At 41.9% G+C, this 20,295-nt stretch overlaps 2 protein-coding genes across 2 annotated transcripts in view; both read right to left on the reverse strand.

The window, feature by feature from the left end:
• Window positions 1–1,307: 1,307 nt before the first annotated feature.
• Window positions 1,308–4,668, reverse strand: INSL5 (insulin like 5; the record flags this gene model as incomplete). Its single annotated transcript, XM_080922134.1, has 4 exons — window positions 1,308–1,468; window positions 3,774–3,867; window positions 4,353–4,525; window positions 4,638–4,668. 4 exons carry the CDS (start codon window positions 4,666–4,668, stop codon window positions 1,308–1,310), a joined length of 459 nt encoding a protein of 152 aa, XP_080778260.1.
• Window positions 4,669–12,570: 7,902 nt separating this feature from the next.
• Window positions 12,571–20,295, reverse strand: part of DNAI4 (dynein axonemal intermediate chain 4) — a gene marked incomplete at both ends in the record, with an annotated part of 72,161 nt that continues 64,436 nt past the window's right edge. The window contains 4 exons of the mRNA XM_080920941.1: window positions 12,571–12,621; window positions 16,188–16,344; window positions 17,342–17,568; window positions 18,025–18,123. Of these exons, the coding sequence (XP_080777067.1) occupies window positions 12,571–12,621; window positions 16,188–16,344; window positions 17,342–17,568; window positions 18,025–18,123 (534 nt within the window). The remainder of the gene's footprint in view (window positions 12,622–16,187; window positions 16,345–17,341; window positions 17,569–18,024; window positions 18,124–20,295) is intronic.

Genomic DNA, 20,295 nt, shown 5'->3' on the forward strand with positions numbered 1-20,295 from the left:
GCTCAAAGGACCACAAATTTGTGACCTTTTATAGGCCATTTATACAGTGCCCACCTTCTTCTGTATTTGAATGTTGTGTATGCTCCGTTCCTTTCATGTAACTCTTGGTAGTGGTGAGTCTTGTCTCTCCCTCTCCCCACCCCAGATAATTTATCTCTTTCATGTGCTAATCTTTATGCCCCCTCTCTGCCCTGCTCTCCCAACACAGATACCACAAAGAACTGTGGTCCCAGAAATCTCTTGGAGGAGCTGAAGGATGGCGATCTGTCTTTTAAAGCTTCATCCACACTTAAGAGAAGCATTGTTCCTGCCCATGAGACGGCACAGCAGCCTCTCCCATCTTACCCACCTTTGGAAGGGCTGGCTAGATTGGCACTAGACAGATGGCACAGCAGTCTGTTTCCCTGAACCCACATGGTGGCTCTCAACCATCTGTTACTCCAGTTCCAGGCCTTCATTGCTCATACGATCAAGAAGAATTTAAGGCTGCAAGGGAGACCATTATTTTGGTGTTGCATGACTTTTGTTTTAATTTTGTTTGAAATATTTGTGTGTAGAGACGTTCTTCCTGCATGTAAATCTTCACAATACTTTCATGTCTGGTGCCTAAGGAGGCCAGAAAAGGGCATTAGATCTCTCATAACAGCAGTTACAGACAGTTGGAAGCTGTCATATGGTTCTGGGAATTGAACCAAGGTCCTCTGGAAGAACAGCCAGTGCTCTTAGCCACTGATTCATCTCTCCAGCCCCCGGTACAAGTTATTTTGTTGGAGCATCCTCAATCACTGGCTCTAACTTACACATATATATTATTTTACATGTATGAGTGCTTTGCCTACATGTATGTATCTGCATACCACATGCAGACTAAGTGCCAGTGAAAATGAGGAGAAGGTATCAGATCCCCTAGAACCGGAGTTACAGATGAGTGTAACAATTGTGTGGTTGCTGGGAATTAAACTTGTGACTTCTACAAGAATGACAAGTGCTCTTAACTGCTGAGACATCTTTCCAGCCCCTAAAACAATTTTTTAAATGGGAAGAGAATCACGGTGAGCTTGGATTTGGGCATTTTAATTACAATTTTGCACAGCACTTAGAATTTAGAAAGAAGAGTGGGTTGGTCTTGGCAAAGGGAGAAGAGTGGCCTTAAGCCATAATAGACCTTTTAGGAAAGGATCATCTAAAAGCCATGGTTGTAGTGAGAGAAGCTGAATGTGGGACTCAATGGTAGAACATCGAGATACACGCTAAAGGCTGCTGCTTCCTAACAGAGGGTGAGTTCCCACATGGAGCAACAACCATCCTCAGCACAAAGCTTGCAAATCTCGTCTGGATACTACCAAGTGCTTCTTCAATTCCCAAAGACCATGGGTGCCTGAGATATCCATCTTGGGAAGGTTGTGCTCCAGAGTTTCCTTGGATGTTTCCTGTCTGTCTAGGGGCTGGAGGTGGTTTCTTATCTCAGCTATAGGAGAGAAAGGCACCACACTACCTTAACGAACTTTAACAAAGAAAGCACCAAGAGCAGCACTTCAGAAAGAGCTGGGTCATGTTGGCTCTTCGTTTTCCCACAGGTTGAAAGTTAGCAGTGTCAGTGGGTCAGCAGCAAATGTCCCAAGCTGCCTCTGGTCCGTGAGAAATTAGGTATTTCCAAAGATATTACTTATAATTAGCAATAAGCTATATAGCTAGTCGTAAGAGATGGAACTTTAATTAGCTAGAAGCAAGACAACAGTAACAAAACCCCTGGTGATGGCTTGCAAAACTGATCAGTGGGATTTCCATTCCATATCTGAAACTGAAGCACCAGCCACCTTGTTTAATCTAAATGCTGTTCCCAGTGTCTGTATTCAAGTTCCTCTGGCTTGCGTTTAAACAAAACCCACAAGAAAGAATGGTTGTTGGTCAACTAGTAATTGATCAGATAAATAATGCTAAGGAAAACACTAGACACCTTTGGAAGTTTCGAGTGGTATGATTTCAGTAATTTCAAAAGGAGATAGAGGCCAGTGAGCCGGCTCAGTGGGTTGGGGCGGGGCCAGTGAGCCTGCTCAGTGGGTGGGGGTGGGGCCAGTGAGCCGGCTCAGTGGGTGGGGGCGGGGCCAGTGAGCCGACTCAGTGAGTGGGGGTGGGGGATACTTGCAGCCGGACCAGGAAAGCCTAGACTTGACTTTGATCCACGTAAAGATGGAAAGGAGAGAACATGTGCTCCTACCTCAGCACACGTCCAGTGGCATTACCTGCCTGTACGCATACAGCATACACACACAGGTACAGATGCTCACAATAACAATAAGGTTAAAACAGAAAAGAAAAAAAAATTACAGAACTTCCATTTTAGTGCTCTGTATATTCAGGGATACTTCAATGCATTTTTCTTCATATGCTGTTTCAGAATCAATGACAACTCTCGTTTAAAGCTTAAAAGGCACCTATTTCTGATAACGTCTGTATAAACTCTGTATTACATATATTTATTAAAGGTAAGGACAACTTTATCACATCTCAAGCTATTATCCCACTAAAATATGAATATTGTTTGTAATTCCATAAAATCTTTTGTTCTGTAAGCTAAGCTTAGCATCATACATGTGACTTCAGCATTTACATGACATTCACTTCCTAAATCTTTATTAGAAAGCAAAAGCAATGCCATCCGTAATTCAAATAGAAATAGGGAGCTGGGCACAAAAGAGCAATGTTGCATGGTCTTGAAAGACCCCTCGTCCGCCTTAGCTGCAGTAACGCCATTTTGTGCAAGGCTTAAATTAGACAGAGATAGAAAAATACTAAACTGAGAGTCAGCCAAGAAATAGCACAGTCCTTGCCAAACAAGATATCTGTAGTTGACCACCTGGACTGGGGTAAAGACACAATATTTTGCCATACATACTGAGACAAGGACGAAAAACAACACCCTGTCCCAGAGGAGGGGCCAAGGCCGCCCTTTCCAAAAACTTGGGGCTTGTCCCCAGTTCACCCTGGTTTCATTTAAATTAACCAATTAAAACCCTGTTGCTATGCTTCTGCTTCTGTACCTTGCTTCTGCCCCCCAAGCCCTATAAAAAGGGGACTGCCCCTTTGTCCGGCGCACAAGTCCTCTGAGAGACTGTGTGCCCACAGGTACCTGTGTAAATAAACCTCTTGCTACTTGCATCCGAAGTGAGTGGTCTCGCTGCTCCTTGGGAGGGGTCTCTTCAGACGGAAGATACCCTCCGGGGGTCTTTCAGTCTGATCTGGAAAGATCTGGAAAGCCGAGGCCACAGGAACGAAAGGAGAGTAGTGGCTGTCTGAGGACGACTGAGGTGTCCTGAGATGAAGGGGGGAGGCAAGGACTACACAGTTTCAAGTAGCCAGGAGGAACAAGTCCAGGAGATCCACTGAACAATGTGGCAGCCATGATCGACAGCAACACATGCATTCCTAAAGTTACCGAGAGCATCATTCACATGTTACACACATGATAAATCCATGTTTTATCAATTTAAAATAGTAGAACCTTGAATACATTTTACCTCAGAGTTTTAAATTGTTATCTTTATTATTTATAATTATGTATGTACATATGTAAGGCTGTGTGTGTGTGTGTGTGTGTGTGTGCGCGCGCGCGTGCAGGTTGACAAGGCACCCTAGGAATTCTGGTCATGCATTTCCTATTGCTCACAATCCCCCCAATTCCTGCCTCACAACTTCTCAGATTTGACAGGTCCTTCAGGACCTCTGTCAAATTCCACTTTCTCCTTGATGTGTCTACAGATCCTTCTCTTCACCTGGGGCACGGTATGTAATAGCAATGGCGTCAACTCTTGAAACAGATGGACCTGGCTTGTCTTCTGGCCTCACTGCTGGGTAAATATTTTTCTCCTTGATAAATAATCAAGAGCAACATGACTTACGTCACATGAGCTTCATCAGAAAGCTAAGTGACATGTCCCTGGAATTGCCCAGTACTTAATACATAGTCAGCTGACTCGGGTCCTTTCCTTTATCCTTTTTGCCTGAACTCTAACTTCATACACTCTGTAATCATCAGTTTGCAGATAGATGCCTGGCCTTTCTACAGCCTTCACTTCTCTGCCCACGGATGCTGAGCTCACTGAAGTCTCATGCAATGAAACGGTTTTATTCATAAGACTAAAGAATAGCATTGTGTTGCTTTTTAAAATATGGCACATTTGTCTTTTTCCCAGGCCAAATTCCATAATATATTTTGATGATTAAGCCCCTACATTGATGTACAAGTGGATCAGAATTTCTTAGAGAAATAGCTACTGAGAAAACTGGGGTTGAGGAGGAATGGTTAAAAAGGGGGGTCTAGAAAAAAAATGTCAGGTGTGTGAGTCTAATACCATGTTGAGGGTGGAGAGGCCCCTTCGGTATCTCCTCCACCGTGAGCCGGCACAGATGTAGATGAATGTTCTCACATAGTCCGGGCCACAGAGCTTCACAGTCGGCCTGCTTCTGACTTCCACCACAGCCAACGGGACTGAGAAGAGAAACAGCAGGAGCGGGATTCCTCCTTCTGCCAGAGAGCAAATGAGAATCCATGTGGTCGTCAGTGCCCAATGAGGTTTTGAAGTTACCTCACCCTCTTGGGCTGTTTATTCCAATCCTTCTGATGCTTTATTGGTCGGTCCTTACTTTAACAGTATTTACTAAGCACATAGGTGACCGTGTGGAGGGCTATCCATGTGCTTTTATGATTATTGATGCTTACTCGGTCATCTGAGCACACCTCACTTAGCATTGCTGCATCTTCTTAGGAGTTGCTATGGAAATACAGAAGTGATGAGACAAGGCCAGTCCCGCCTTACATATCAACAGTTGTTTATTTCTTGGCTACCATTTTACCTCAGGATCAGAATAGACTAGGAGAGGTAACTTTTCTTTCAGAGCTCAGAATTTCTGTGACTAGAATATTCCTTTGTGGGGTCTGCTCCGCCTCAGGGCACAGCCACTGGGGGAGGCCTGACTTGGGATGTGACTGTACTTAAACCATGCTGTCGCCAGGCAGGCGTCGGGCAGCGCTGTAGAGAAGTCTCGTGACAGCCAGAGCTGGTTCAGGGGTCCCTGGGCCTGAGAGGAGGCCAGGGCCATCTGGTCCCCAGACTCTCAGACACCCAGGCGCTGTGGGGAGAAGAGCTGAGAACGGAGTGGAGCCCTCGGGCGGGATCTAGCCTGGGGTGGGGCAGGGGAGAGGGGGAAGCCCTAGCTGGTCCTATGAGGGAGCTTGAAGGCTGTAGACTTGAGGCTTGAGCTTGGGAATCGTTTCTGGGAGTGCAGAGAGGCCTTCTATGGGAGACTAAGTGGCGTCTCTATAGGCAAAGGCCCTCTCTATGGTTTTCCACGGTGAATCCCAGTGAAAAGAGGCCGGCCATGGTTTTAAGGCATTTATTGTCACGGCAGAGGGTGGATGTGTAAAACCATACCTCGCTTCTCAGGGTGGGCCTGAGATTAAATACCTTTTGGATGGAGGAGTATTCGGTAAGGAAAGCTTATTGGCTAAGCTCTTTAGGTCTTTAGGTACCATATTAAAATGGAGATCTGTCCTGAGGCTACATAGGTCACATCCTCTACCTGTGGAGGTGCTTGGGGCATTGCCCATATGTGATTGATGGCTACAAATCTATGGGGGGCTGTGACTAGTGACGAGGGCCACGTGCCCAAGAATAGACGAAGCACCTACCGTCTCTTGAGGGTCTCCGGGATTTCTAGCCTTAGCTCAACCGGGAACCAGGCCACTATTCATGGTCCCACATTCCTTAATATCCTTAACCTGTGAGTTGGGTTTGTCTGTCTCGGCATACATTTCTATTCTAATAAAGCCAAATGTGTCTTCCCAAATTGCCAATGATAAAAACACCTCTTTTTGGTAAAGCAGTTGAAGCCCCTATCTAAACTAGGAGTTTGCTCAGTCATTTGAGAGCAAGAATGCGTCAACTCAGCTCTATCCATCAGTGTCACCTGCAGTCATATCTCTGAAGAATTAACTTGCCCGATGATTGAGGTGGGAGGGTTCAATCCACCGCACATGGTACTAGTCCTTACACAGGTGGTCCTGCATTAGTTAAGCGTAAGTCTGGGAGCGAGCCAGAAAATAAGCAATCAGAACCGTTCCTCCGTGATCTCCGTGATTTCTCCTTTGGTTCCCTGCCTTCAGATTCTGGCCCAACTTCCCTCAGTAATGGTAGACTGAGATGTATAAGTGTAAACTGAAATAATCCTTTTGCCCCTTGTTGCTTTTGCTCAGAATATTATATCGCAGGAACAGAAAAACAGGGCTCTTCTCTAAGCTAACGCACGTCCATCTCTGAGATTCTTCAGCTTTGCCCTTTCCTTCCTCACCTCCCCAACCCTCTTCTCCTCTCCCTGACCAGCACATTCCTAATGTTGAAACCTACTTGCTAGGTCAGTCCAACATGGAGAAGAGCATCCTGCTCTCTACATGGGGCATGAGATATGAATGAAAAAGATGTCTTCATCATATAAAATCACAGAGACTTAGGAATTATTGATTTGAAAGAGTATAACATGGTTTATCCTGACTAATAAAATTATCTTAGAATTACAACAGCTTTGCAGGTATACAAAATGGTTATAATGACCCAAAGTGCTTACTTTAAAATTTTTTAAATTATGTTTACATATGTGGGTGTTTTGCCTCGATTTTTGTCCGTGTCCCATGGGTTTGCCCTAGGAGTCTGGAAGAGAGCAGATTCCTTGGGAAGACCAGCCAGTGCTCTTAATGGTTGAGTCATCCCTCTAGCCCCATGACCCAGAGACTTTAGATTTAAGCACAGCAAGCTAGATTATTCTTCCTTAACAACTGGAATTTTCACAGAGTACATTGGTATATGAAGGCCTAATACCACTTATATGATAGTGACCAGCTTAGCAAAGAGCAGTACTAATGTATGTATGGTTTTCTAATTGAGATTTACAGAGAATCTGCCCGTCGAAGCTTGTCCCAGCAAAAAGTAACATTTCCTAATCCCATGCAAAGGCAATTGCTAATTATTTTTGAACATCATAGATTGTGCTAAGTGCTAATTGACTTACTTATGATAACTTGCTAACTCATTTCAACTTTGAATGATTAGAGGAAACTTAATATGGCTGTATACTGTGTCCCTAGAGAAGCCTAAATCTGAAATCCCAAATCTTCTGTTGTGACAGAAGGAGGTAGCTTTGGAAGATCTACAACATAAACCAAACCTGAAATTAACAATCACACACTGGATTTAGTTGATGTGTGCTTTACCTCCATCTGATTTGTTGGGGCTCATTATCCATGGGATGCCCAGAGATAGTGGGTGAGACAGGTTGGCATAAGCACTTCCTGTGGCATCAGATGTGCTCAACCAGAGCTCAGTTCTGCTATTCAGCGGCTATGAGAATTTAAGGCCTATAATGTCCTGGAATTACGCTTTTGGATTTGTAAAGTTTTAACAACATCAATTTCATAATTTTTGTTTTTGTATGCATATGTTTGCCATGTTGGCTTGAGTGTGAGGATTAAGTGCAAAGAGCACTGACCAGAGCCTGACACAGAGAGACCTTTGCACTGACTGATGTGTTCACAGTGGGAATGATTTCACTGTAATCTAGTGATGTCAATGCTAGACTGATACATTTTGCTAGTGATAATTTACGTTCTAGCTAGAATACCACTTTGAGGAAGTATTAAAGCTGTGATTTTACTTTATAGTTATAATTATAAATTAAAACTATCACAGGGTCAGTTGAGGAAATTAATTACATCACTGAAAAGGTATGGATCCCGTCACAAATAATTATCTTGTGTTTCTAATCATGAGCTCACTATAAAGTCATCATCAAACACTTTCTTTTCCAACACAAAGTTAATAAATATTTACCTTTTTAAAGATTTATTTTTTATTTATGTGTGCATATGTTTGTCGCATTTGTATGGTTGCCTACAGATGCCAAATCCTCTGGAACTAGAGCTATATGTGAGCTATATAATGTGGGTACTGAGAAACAAGCCCAGGTCCTCGATAAGAGTGGTTAACCACTGAGCCATCTCACCAGCCCCCAATATGACTCTTGGTCAATTCTAGTGGGAACTCTCATGACAAAGCTGTTGATAGCCAGGAGTCATTAAAACTCCTAATTCCTACTATTCCTACTATCTTTTGACTAAAATAGTCTCTGTACTTAAAGATCCATGAACTCACAATGTCTCTACTTGGGCTAACTCATCGTTTCCTGAATTTCTCCAACATACATTTGTTGTTCTCTATCCTCTGTATCTTGATCCCCAAGTTTGATGTGAATTACTATAGTGGCTTCTGAATTGGCCTTGTTATTAATTCATTTTCTAGACTGTAAACAGTCTAGAAATCTTTCCTATAGTAACTACCCAATGTTAAGGCTTTCAATAGATTTTTATCACCCCTCAAGGAACACCCCCCAAAACACAACTACTTCACATAGCAACAAGAGAGTTCATGATGGGAGAGCGGATGAGACATGGCTCAGTAGGGACAGTGCTTGTAGAACAAGCATGAGGACCTGAGTTCAGACCCCAGAAGCACAGCTGTGTGTAGCAGGCCACAGTGGCCTTGCCTCAAGGAAGGTGGCAGGTAAGGATGGACATTCCATATTGTCTTCTGACATCTACGTGTGTGCTGGTCCATGTATGTGCTCACATGCAGTGATGGGGAGAGAGGAGGAAGAGAGGAGAGAGAGAAATGAGAGGAGAGGAGAGGAGAGGGCTTTTTGATCTGCCCTTTGTCTCCTAGGTCAGGTCCTACTGTCTCCAATTGGGCAAACACTTCACAGACTCTGAATTTCCCTACCCTCTTTAGATTTCCAGACTTTTCCTCATGCTGAAACTTCTTTCCTCCTTCAAATCTTAACTTCTCCTCTACAAATGCAAGGAGGATTTTAAAGTAAGTGTATATAGATAACTTTTTTGCACAGTGTTATGGATTAAACTTTCTTATAACTCATCTAGTGATTTTTAAATGGTCTATTAGAAAGAGTCAAAATGAGCACATAACATGCAACTCAATGGCACAACACAGAAAAAACCAGTATAAAATAATAAACAATAAAATGGTCTGATCTTGAACTGGGCAAAGAGGTCCAGGGAGACTGCTCTGAAGTAAATGTGCCTGCTGGTCAACCTGAGGACCCGGGTTTGATCATGGGAATCAACATGGGAGAAGAGAACTCTCAAAAGTTATCTTCTACCTTCACATGTATGTTGTAGCATCCACACCCATGCACAAACACACATGTACTACTAAAGTTTTAAATGTGATTTATATTTTAAAATGAGCAGAGAAATAGATCTTTTTAAAAGAAGATACACAATGGTCGAAAATATATAAACGTTTGATCAGCAGCCCTCAAATGGGGAAATGTGAATTTGGTAGAGTTGTTGTAGAAGATGTAGAGCTTCCTCCCCAAAAGTAAATGCATCATGTGACCTAGAAACTCTCCTGCTAGGTATACATCCAAAATGAATGAACTCAGGATGCTGAGACTCCTGCACTTCATGTTCACCGTGGTTCACTCGCAGAGGTCAATATATAGAGTCAAGGGTAGACACGGGGGATGCGTGATGGATCCAAGCCACTGGAAGGTAGAAAGAAGAAAGATAGTGTGCAGGGCCCTCAGCTCCGGTGGCTCCAAATGTTTCTGAATATCACTAGTACTTAGTGAGTTATTTTCAAAGTGGCCTGTTGTCTCTCCTAAGTTGTACACCTTCCTGTACGTGTGTGTGTGTGTGTGTGTGTGTGTCTTATTCCCCTCCTTTATTCCCCTCATGCCCTCCATCCTGAGAAAGAGCTATATTTCTTTTTAAATTTAAGATGGATTGTTTGTCCCAAATTCTGTCCCCGATTTGTTGCTCAAAAAGGAAGGCCAGGTAGCTTTGATGTGTTATGTGCCTCTCAAAATTTGTCATGCAGACCTAGCAGTGTGAGAGGAGATAAGTCATGAAGAACAGTAATAATTAAGATATAAACTTTTGCAGAGTCCTCAACAATCATTCCTGAGCCAGTGTTGTGGGGGAAATCAACCCCATGAAGTCCTGAAAACATTTATCAAGAGCCATGAGCGAGGTGGGCGTGGAGCAGTCACAAGTTCAAGGTTTGCTTGAGCTACACAGTGAGATCCTGTCTTTTAAAAAAGCCCTTACACACACACACACACACACACACACACACACACACACACACACACACACAAAGGCACATTTCTTTTGGTCTGTAGAAAGTGCTGTCTAGAGAAGATGGGGCAATGAGCTGAGCATTTAAGAATTGGGAGTTGCGAAGTTCTCCACAGAAAAGACACACGTCATCATGGCCCAGTAGCAGCAGGTGAATGCTGAGAAAATCAAGTTTGTAACTATTATCGTTTTTGGATTAGGCCTTAAAATATAAAATTTACGAACGCTGTATTCTGCAATAGATTTCAGAAGTCAAGTAGGTGTTCCAGGCTTGTCTGTAATCTTGACACTCTGGAGGGAGGAGGATCCTGAGTTTGGGTCCAACCTAGACTATATGAAGACCATATCTTCAGGACAGCAGACTAAATAAAATCAAAGCAAAGGGAATCTGAGTTCATCATTTCAAGTTGGCGGTGAATGGTCTTCAGTGTTGTGGTCTTACTGCTTTAAGCCTCGAATAGTCTTCTAAGAAACAGATAATACTGTTATAACTATTTGCTCTACTTTTATCAAGATTGTTAAGATAAAGAAACTGAACTATTGGGTATGAATGTGTTTTATAAAGTGTGAAGAGCTTCAATATGCATTATTACTAGCATATTGATAACTGAACTTTTAACATGTTCTTTTAAATAAGCTCCCGAGACAAAATGGCAGATACTAAGTGTTCTAATTTCTCATGTGTAGCCATACATAATTGCTTACAAGTAGACCACGTGAATGTTTAATGTGCTACATAATTACATTGTGAGAACATAGCTGTTCTTTCCTATGTCAGCCTGCAGTGTAGCTAAACAGCAGACTGATGACAGCAAGTTCTGCGTGAGATGCTTCATGGAAAACGACCAACCTAAGTAATGACTGCCTAGTGCTAAACCCTCTCACGGTTCCCAACTGCACTATGTGTGCGAATGTGCTTACAGGTGGGATGACGAGTGGATGGGTAGAATTCTCATAAGATGGAGTTTACTATAAGGAACCAAACTTATTCTAGAAAACAGGCGAAGAAACTCCCTCTGAAATCCCCAAGTACAACACACACACACACACACACACACACACACACACACACAAATTCTCTCCAATCTACACATATGAAGCAATCAGTTAAGCCTTCATGATCTAGAGCAAAAACTAGAGTAGGTCCGATCCTGAGATCAGTTTTCAAAATAATGTCTTTATTTCTCAGCTAGGCTTGATGAAGACAAGAGAAAAAAATATGAATTAAAAAAAAAACATTAAAATAAAAGAAATACATTTTTCAACTAAATCAAGTTTTTATTTTTTCTTATTCAAAATTACACAGTTTAATCTTTTAGAAAGACAACTACAGTGACTTAGATCAGCAGAAAATATCTAATCTTAATGACCTGACCTAAACCCAAGAGCCAGCTAAAATCACCTTGGTTTTGTTTAACACACAGCTCCAAAGTAGGTAGTTTTCACTGCCTTGTGGACTCTTATCACCAGCATAGACACAAAAGATCTTCAAATTCTTTGTGAGCTTTTCACACCCTGGCCTCTTTCCTCCACTCAAACACCTTACAGAAAAGGCGGTGGTGCCCCATGGCCTCACTTGACACCTGAACACTTGCTGGGTGACCCGCATGGATCACTCATTCTAAGCGGGTGTGTGTGGGAGCCACCTTTACTGCCCAGTCTCTCTCTAGAAAACACCCTAACCTGGTGTGTATGTCTGAGACCTTCTGTTTTCTTGCTAAAACAATTTTAAGTCAGGGCTCAAAGTTCACTGCAGAGACTCTGGCCTTTCAGAGGAAGGTAACAATGCATTTCAGATTATTGTTCCCCTGCTGACAAGGGAGGAGGATTCTGGCTAGCCAGACAATGGATGCTTGATGGATCTGTTTCTCCATCCCATAGCTTGCTAAGTTCTGTAGTTTCAGGACTCGGATTTAGGAGGCCAGCATTGATGTTCCGTGGTACTCACTGCACTCCCCAGGGTGGCTGTGTGATTGGAAGCCCCAAATGCTGAGCTTTGGAAGCTGGTTTGACGGTTGCTGAACTGCACCTTCTAAGTATGGATTAAATAATTCTCAACATTTTTAAAAGACCAGTTTCTAAGCAATTTGGACATTTTATAGGTATGCGTATTTGCTAATATATATTTTAAGTATGACGAAGAAGTGGAGCAGAAATATCTCTGGAAAATTAAGGCAATCCCAGCACAAACCTTTAGCTTATCTTAACTTAGAAACTACATCATATGTTTCTGAAATAAAAGCTAATTTAATGTAAATGGAAGTTATAGACTACATACTGCTCTCTTAAAACCAAAACCTTAAGCTTACAGCCTATGATGTGATTCCCTTTCTCTTAGAGAAGAACAAAATGTAGTGAGAGGGGCTTCATCCAGTAAGATTTGTCTTGGGACCCAGCAGAATGCTGATTACATCTCCCTAAAAAGAAAAAGAAAAGAGACACAATTACAATACAATAAAATCCAGCCTGAAGAGTAAAGCTGTTGTTAAAATGCCATTTGAAATGTGTAAGTTAGATATCTGCATTTAATGGGCACTGGCGAGACTGTAAAAGAAGCAGCAGAGGAAGGTTAGACAGTGACAGTGGCTTCCTGGCATGAAGCTGCTTGCTTAGGAGAACCTCCTTTACTGAAGCCTGACAAACACTTCCACAAGGGTTTGATGGGGAGACAGTTTTAGCACCTCCTGTTTGCCTTCACACCTGAGCCTCAGCTTCCTCACTTGCATTTCCTGACCTGTCAAAGGTTGACTTAGAGACAGGCTTCTTGATTTCCATGTGGGTTTGTACTTAATGATGCTTACTCTTACTAAAAGAAAGTCACGAGATGGTCACATATAAGAGGGCGGAAACCAAAGGTGAGGAAGAAGGGGAAGAAAAGCTTTAGAGTGGAGGATGAGAAGGCCAGGCAGGAGAGCCATGTCTTTTCTACCACAAGGCCGAAAGGGTCCTGAGAAAATTGGTACCTGAAGGTGGAAATGTCAATCATTTCTGAACCTTAAAGACCCACAGCCCCTCTATCTCAGAAGTCAGTTCCCATACTCCAGTTTGCACCACACTTGTCCAAATCCAGCCAGAGCCAACCTTAATGTGCTTCTCAAATCTCTCTCTCTTGGGTGAATGAGATGGATCAGTTCTGCAGTTTGCACAGTGATGTATCCTGAATCCCTAAGACAGACACTCTCATGCTGTGTGATCTGACCAAATCAAAGAATGCCTTCGTATCTTTCAACAGTACTCTATTACATTACATGTCTATACTTTTAAACATTCCACCATTTAAATGTTCTCCTTTAGTTTAGATTATATATATATATATATATCCCAAGCAGAAAAAAAATGGCAATTATCAATACATAGTAGTCGATGAAGTATACAGAACCAACTCTACAGACTAGCCATGGAAAAGGTTTTCTTCTAAAAGGCCCAATGAATTAATTTCCACTGAATTCCTAAACCATAACTCTTTAAAACAAAACTTAAGATACCCAGTGGTCAACCATCATCATGTGAAGAAAAGGGCTGGTGCTTTGGTAAATACTGCCAACAGCTATACTAAAAAGTTATAATTGCAAGCCCTGGACCTGGTCTCATGTTTCTGCCAGACTGGAACCTGGTATTACTGTTAGCCATTAAGCAAGATAAGCATTGCTTTGGCAATAATTCCTATGTTCTCTTTGCTTGCTGTGGCTAATAAATCTTCCTCTGTTCTTTTACACCTTGGCTATACTTACTTTAGCTTTTCAGTTCTCAAGATGTGACCCATGGCATTTGCTTACATTACCCCTAACCAGAGTTCATTTGCTGGGCCACGGCTGGGGCCAACCTTCTGCCATGTATTATCTACATTGGACTACTCCAAGAAGCATCAGAATGTTACAAATCATTCCACTTAAAGCTCTCAAAACTTGAAAAGAGTGAAAATTCTCCTACTGAAGAAGGCCACAGATGGTGATAAGCAATGAGAGAAAAAACACATGGCCCAAAAGCATACCAATCCAATGAGCATTTATTCCTCTTGCACAGGAGGCAAAGAGGCTGTATGGTAGCTTTCTTTGTTTATAAAATACATATCCAAACAATCAAGGAATATGGACTGAAGACACAGCTCAGAGTGGAGAAGCAATCGCTTTGCAAGCATTAGGAACTGAGTTCAAATCCCCAGCACCCACATAAAAACCTGGATATAGTCCTGTGGGTGCCTGTAACCCCAGAACAGTGGGCGGGCAGAGACAGGAAGATCAGTGGGAGTTGCTGACCACCAATACAGCTCCAGCTTCAGTGAGAGTGAGGTATACAAACTGACTCTTACATACCACACACACACACACACACACACACACACACACACACACACACACACATTACATATACACAAACAAGGTCATCTTTCCTACAGAGAAACCCATAAGCCTTCCAAACCTCTGACACACTCTAGGTTGAAATTATTGGAAAAAAATTATTGATCATGATGTCTCTTGATAAGAAGTGCTTCATATTATTAATGGGGTTAAAACTATTTTCTAAGAACAATGGAGACTGAGGGGTAAGTTATGTTCACAGAAATATCAGTAAACCTTTCAAAGACAGTGACTACAATCATGAAAATATACTCAGTCATTAATGTCTGGCACACATTTATCAATAGGAAAATTTACTTATAAGCCTCATATATACAACCACTCTGAAAATCAGTCTAGCAGTTCCTCAGAAAATTGGACATAGGACTACCTGAAAACCCAGATATTCCACTCCTGGGCATATACCCTAAAGGTGCTCCAACATATAACAAGGACACATGCTCCACAATATTCATAGCAGCCTTATTTATAATAGCCAGAAGCTGGAAAGAATCCAGATGTCCTTCAACAGAGGAATGGATACAGAAACTGTGGTACATTTACACAATGGAGTACTGCTCAGCTATTAGAAACAATGACTTCATGAAATTCCTAGGCAAATGGATGGAAATAGAGACTATTATCCTGAGTGAGGTAACCCAGTCACAAAAGAACACACATGGTATGTACTCACTGATAAGTGGATACTAGCCCCAGAAAGCTCTGAATACCAAAGAAACAATCCACAGACATTATGAAGCCCAAAAAGAAGGAAGGCCAAGTTGTGGATGCCTCAGTCCTTCTTAGAAGGGAGAACAAAACACTCACAGGAGGAAATGCAAGGTCAAATAGAGGAACAGAAATTGAAGAAAAGATTATTCAAAGGCCACCTCACTCGGGGATCCACCACATATATAGCCACCAAATCCAAGCATTATTGCTGATCCTAAGAAGTACTTACTGTCAGGAGCTAGATAGACATGCCTCCTCAAGGATTCTGTCAGAGTCATATTGATACAGCTGAGCATACTTGCAGCTAACCATAGGACTGAACACGAGGACCCCAATGAAGGTGCTAAAGGAAGGACTGAAGGAGCTGAAAGGGGTTGCAACCTCATAGGAAGAATAACATTATCAACCAACCAAACCCTCCAAAACTCCCATAAACTAAAACGCCATCCTTTGAGCGCACATTGAGAGACCTATTGATCCAGTTGCATATGTAGCTGAAGATAGCAGTGTCTGGCATCAATGTGAGAAGAGGTCTTTTGGTCCAGGGAGGGCACGTTTTCCCAATATAGTGAAATGCCAAGACAAGGGGGTGAAGAGGGTGATTAGAAGGGAGTACACATTCCTGAAGGCAAATTGAAGGGTAGGGGAGATGGAAGCGGGGCGGGGCAGGGGGTGGGATAACATCTCAAATGTAAATACAGAGTATCTAATTTAAAAAAATAAAAAATAAAAACAACTCCAGGCTGACTGAAGACTAGCCTAGTGTACACCATGTGTACACACATAACTTGAAATTCCACATTACCGCACACCTCATCTCCACAAGGTACATAGTATACATTCACAACATGGTACAAAGTGACACTCCAAACGGATTCACAAAAGGACCTACGGATTTTGTATCCATGTCTTACCCGACCACTGTCCAAAGCAGTAGGCATATTTCTCAGTTCATAGACTGCAACCTGTCCGTCACTGTCACCCACTAGAAGGCAATCTGTCTGTCTGGCAAAGAGAACGGTTGTAAACTTGATTCCAGGGTTAGCAACATTCACAATCAGAGGGTCCAAACTGCAATGAGATAGTTTATCTGTAAATTTAAGTGTCACATTAATATTAACTTTTATAAGATACAAACTAAGAAAAGTTTAATTTAAAAAAGTGATGTAACAAACCAAAAATATCCTAAAGTATTTCCAAACTCACAATAATGTTTTCTGCTAATCACAAACTTTTCTCATTTTTTCAACAAGCCAGCTGTAGCCAGGTAAACGTAGCTCCTAACTCGAATGTGAACATATAAACTTAAGGTTCTTTTGCTGCTTAATTTTGTGTGTCAACTTGGTTGTATTATGGACCATATACACTTCTTTGGTCAAACATCTGTCTGCCATCACTAAGATTTTTGTTCTCTCTGTCTCTTTGTCTCCCTCTGTCTCTGTCTCTCTGTCTCTGTCTCTCTCCCTCCCTCCCTCTCTCTCTCTTTCTCTCCTCCCTCTCTCCTCTCTTTCTCAACTTTCAGCCATAACTAGCATTACAATTAGAATGTAAACAAAGCTCCTTTCCTTCCCAGGTGTGTGTTGCTTTTTTAGTTGAAGGCCTGACTAAGGAAAGACTGGGAGTTGCAATCCGGTTCTGCCTGTAAAATGCGTTTGTGTCCAGCCGGCAAGGCCCCTCCCTAAGCTGCCATAATCATCTCTTCAGAGGGATACTGGACCTACAAGAAGCGAAGAAGCACAAGGCCACCTTCAATTCTTAGTCGTGGTCCTTAAAACAACCACCCATGCTCTCAAAAAGGGTAAGGCAGCTTCATTCTTCTGTTTTCAGAGAAGCGATAGTTTTACCAGAAAAATTGAAACCAAGGAATGGCTTATTTAAGTAGTCACTTTATTATATATTAGTCATTTATTCAAAAGTAAATCATCCTATAGTGTAATACTTGACTTGTGGCTGGCACTGTTTGAGCCACAGTACTCACTACCTGATGAAGAAGCTAGAAAGTATGTCATGTGGTTTGAGCTGTTTTTCCTAGCGATTTCACTCACAACATTACCAGTTGATTACTTACGTGCTGATCTGAAGGTCCCAAATCTCTACTCTATTCTCATTTGCAGCAGCAAAAATATATGCAGATTTTGGGGACCAGGCAACATCATAAACAACGTAAGTTGTTGGGTAAAAACTCAGAAATGGCTTGACGGTCTCCTGGTGCCAGATCATAACACCCCAATCTGCAGAACAGCTCAAGAAGACATCGGGACAGAATGGGTTCCATGTGACTTTATACACTGGACCCTGGGGATGCAGAGATGCCAAATGTACGTAAACAACATTTAACCTCTTGCATTTTAAACTTGGCCAATACACGAAAAGTTTCTAAGATTTCTAGAAGCTCCACATGCACCACTGAACACGGCATAGAAACTGCTTTAGCTGAGAGCAAGGCCTTACATCAAATCTTCCTTTAGTTGTTCTATATAAAAACGTAATGGCCAGAAATTATTAACGCATCTTAATAAGAAAAACGATTGGGTATTTAGATAATAAAAACAAAGAACTTTGGGAAATGAGAATAAAGAGACAAGTCAGTATGAGCAAGAGACAATTTTTCTTGGGGATTAGCAGGTTTCTTGGGGATTATTCAAGGGGCTACTAACTCACAGTTGTAAGCTTACTGCATCTACTAAACATTGTATCTTTTCCGAACATACCATAAGATACAGTTTCCACGCCTATCAGAATGAAGCTAACCTTATGTCCTCTGTAGGTCTCTAGGTATTGCTCATTGTATGAACAAGAACACTTGTGAATAAGGCCTTCTTCTGTACCAGCAAGATAGATATTCGTGTCCTACAACACAAGGCAGGTCAGACATTAAATATAAGATCAGACAATTTAACATATAGTAAACCCATCCAGTAACCAAAGTGAATACTATCTCAGATACAATTTTTTATGGTTTTATGATAATGAGACCACTTGAAAGACTTAGCGCTAGGTATAGGAGGCTGTGCCTGTACTCTAGGGACTCAGGAAATATTTCTTTGCTGTCAGCTTAAGAGTTTCCTTTGACCCACAGAGCTTGGTTAGGACAGAAATCTTCTACGCTGTCATTCTGTTAGCTGCAAAATTAGCATTTTTTGAGCTTCATGTATGTGAATATTAGTAAGACTGTGATCTCGGTGCTTCTGGGCATTTATGTTTCCTTTGTTATTCCCTTCCTTGTTTTATCTAAGGATATGTTCATATCCACTCAGATAAACTCTTTGTACACCCTAGGACCTGTCACATACCTTGTCCTGGGATGTGGCTTTTCTTTGTACCTCATCTAGAGTATTTCACAAATGCATGTTCTCTCTTTAAAAGTCACCACATTTGTGCTTTTACCACCCCTCCAGGTTACAGAGACACTTCCCTACTTCACTTCCTTGTTTGCTTACAATGCTTTCTTGTTTGCTCTGCTTCACCAGAGCACTGCCCTTCATCCCCACCCCACCCCCTTTATTTGACTTTGCTTCCTTCCCCATTTCCTGCTCCATTATTTTCTCTCATTCCTTTAGCATTGTAAATTTTACTCTAATTTTAAAACTATAGAATGGCAGCATTTTTGTCACTTTCTGTCCATAACGTTTGATAACATGGTAATTCACTTCCATTGATAAGTTTGGGGTCACTGTGCTAATTTGTGCTGCTCCAAGTGAGTGAGTGGTATTGACCCTGAATAGGAGACTGTTTATCAAGAAGACTCCCATATGAAGCCAGAAGAAACATCCATTCTAAGAGATGGATAAACCGAAACACAGCCCCATAAGAAACAAGAAAACGTAAGAGGAGATTCAGCCAAAAACCAATCAAAATCGCCAGGCAGTGGTGGCACATGTCTTTAACACGGGTGCTTAATACATAGAGGGAAGTGGGTCTCTTGTGAGGCCAGCCTGAGCTACATTGCAAGTTCCAGGACAGCCAAAGCTACACAGAAACAAAAACAAAAGCAAAACAAAATCAAAACGTCTTAAGAATCAATACAAAGATACTAAAATGGTTAAACTGCCAAATCAAGAATTCAAATCTACTTGTAAAAATGAAAATTACTTTAAAATGGGTACAGATAAGCAGATTAATGGTATAAGAAAATTAACTCAGAATCTGGCTGAAGACTTCAGCACCCTTGATGAGAAAGCCAGCAGCAGCTTGTTAAAGATAGAGGACAATGCAGGAAATTCCACATTCAGACATCAATGAAAATGCACAGCGCGAGCACAGCAGCCCATGAACACAGCAGCAGTCTGTGAGCACAGCAGCCTTCGAGCAAAGGAGCAACAAGGAAAACATATTGATGAATCCTAAGACAGAAAACTTGCATAGATAGGCATAAAAAAAAAAAATCTCTTCAAAGACATTAACTTTCCCAAGCTTGGAAATAGGCATCCAAGTACAAGAGGTGTTTAAAATCCTAAACAGGGGCTGGAGGGGCTCAGTGGTCAAAAGCACTGACTGATGGGCTGGTGAGATGGCTCAGTGGTTAAGAGCATGGACTGCTCTTCCAGAGGTCCTGAGTTCAAATCCCAGCAACCACATGGTGGTTCACAACCATATGTAATAAGACCTGATGTTTTAAGTGTCTGAAGACAGTGACAGTGCACTCATAAATAAAATAAATCTTTAAAAAAAGTTTTAAAAAATCTTAAATAGGCATAACCAATATGCAATCTTTCCACAGGACATTAACAACTACAAAAGGAAAAAAGTCCAAATGCTCTTAAAAGGCAACATATCACAGTGACGTCATGTTGCAGTAAATAGTAAAAAATATAAAGGTTTATCTCTTTATCAGCCCTGAGGTCTCACTCCTCAGGCCTGGTTTTAGTTCAGAGCCACGTGTACCTCTGTCACACAGCCCAAGCCACCACCCGGATCTCACTCTGTTTGCACAACTCCCATTCCTTGGCAGTTTACTATCACCCGTTCTCTGCCTCTGTCCAGGGGTGTTTTTCTACCCCAATATCCCACACAAACATAACT

The sequence above is a fragment of the Micromys minutus genome (assembly GCF_963924665.1).
Source record: "Micromys minutus genome assembly, chromosome: 9".
Taxonomy (NCBI): domain Eukaryota; kingdom Metazoa; phylum Chordata; class Mammalia; order Rodentia; family Muridae; genus Micromys; species Micromys minutus.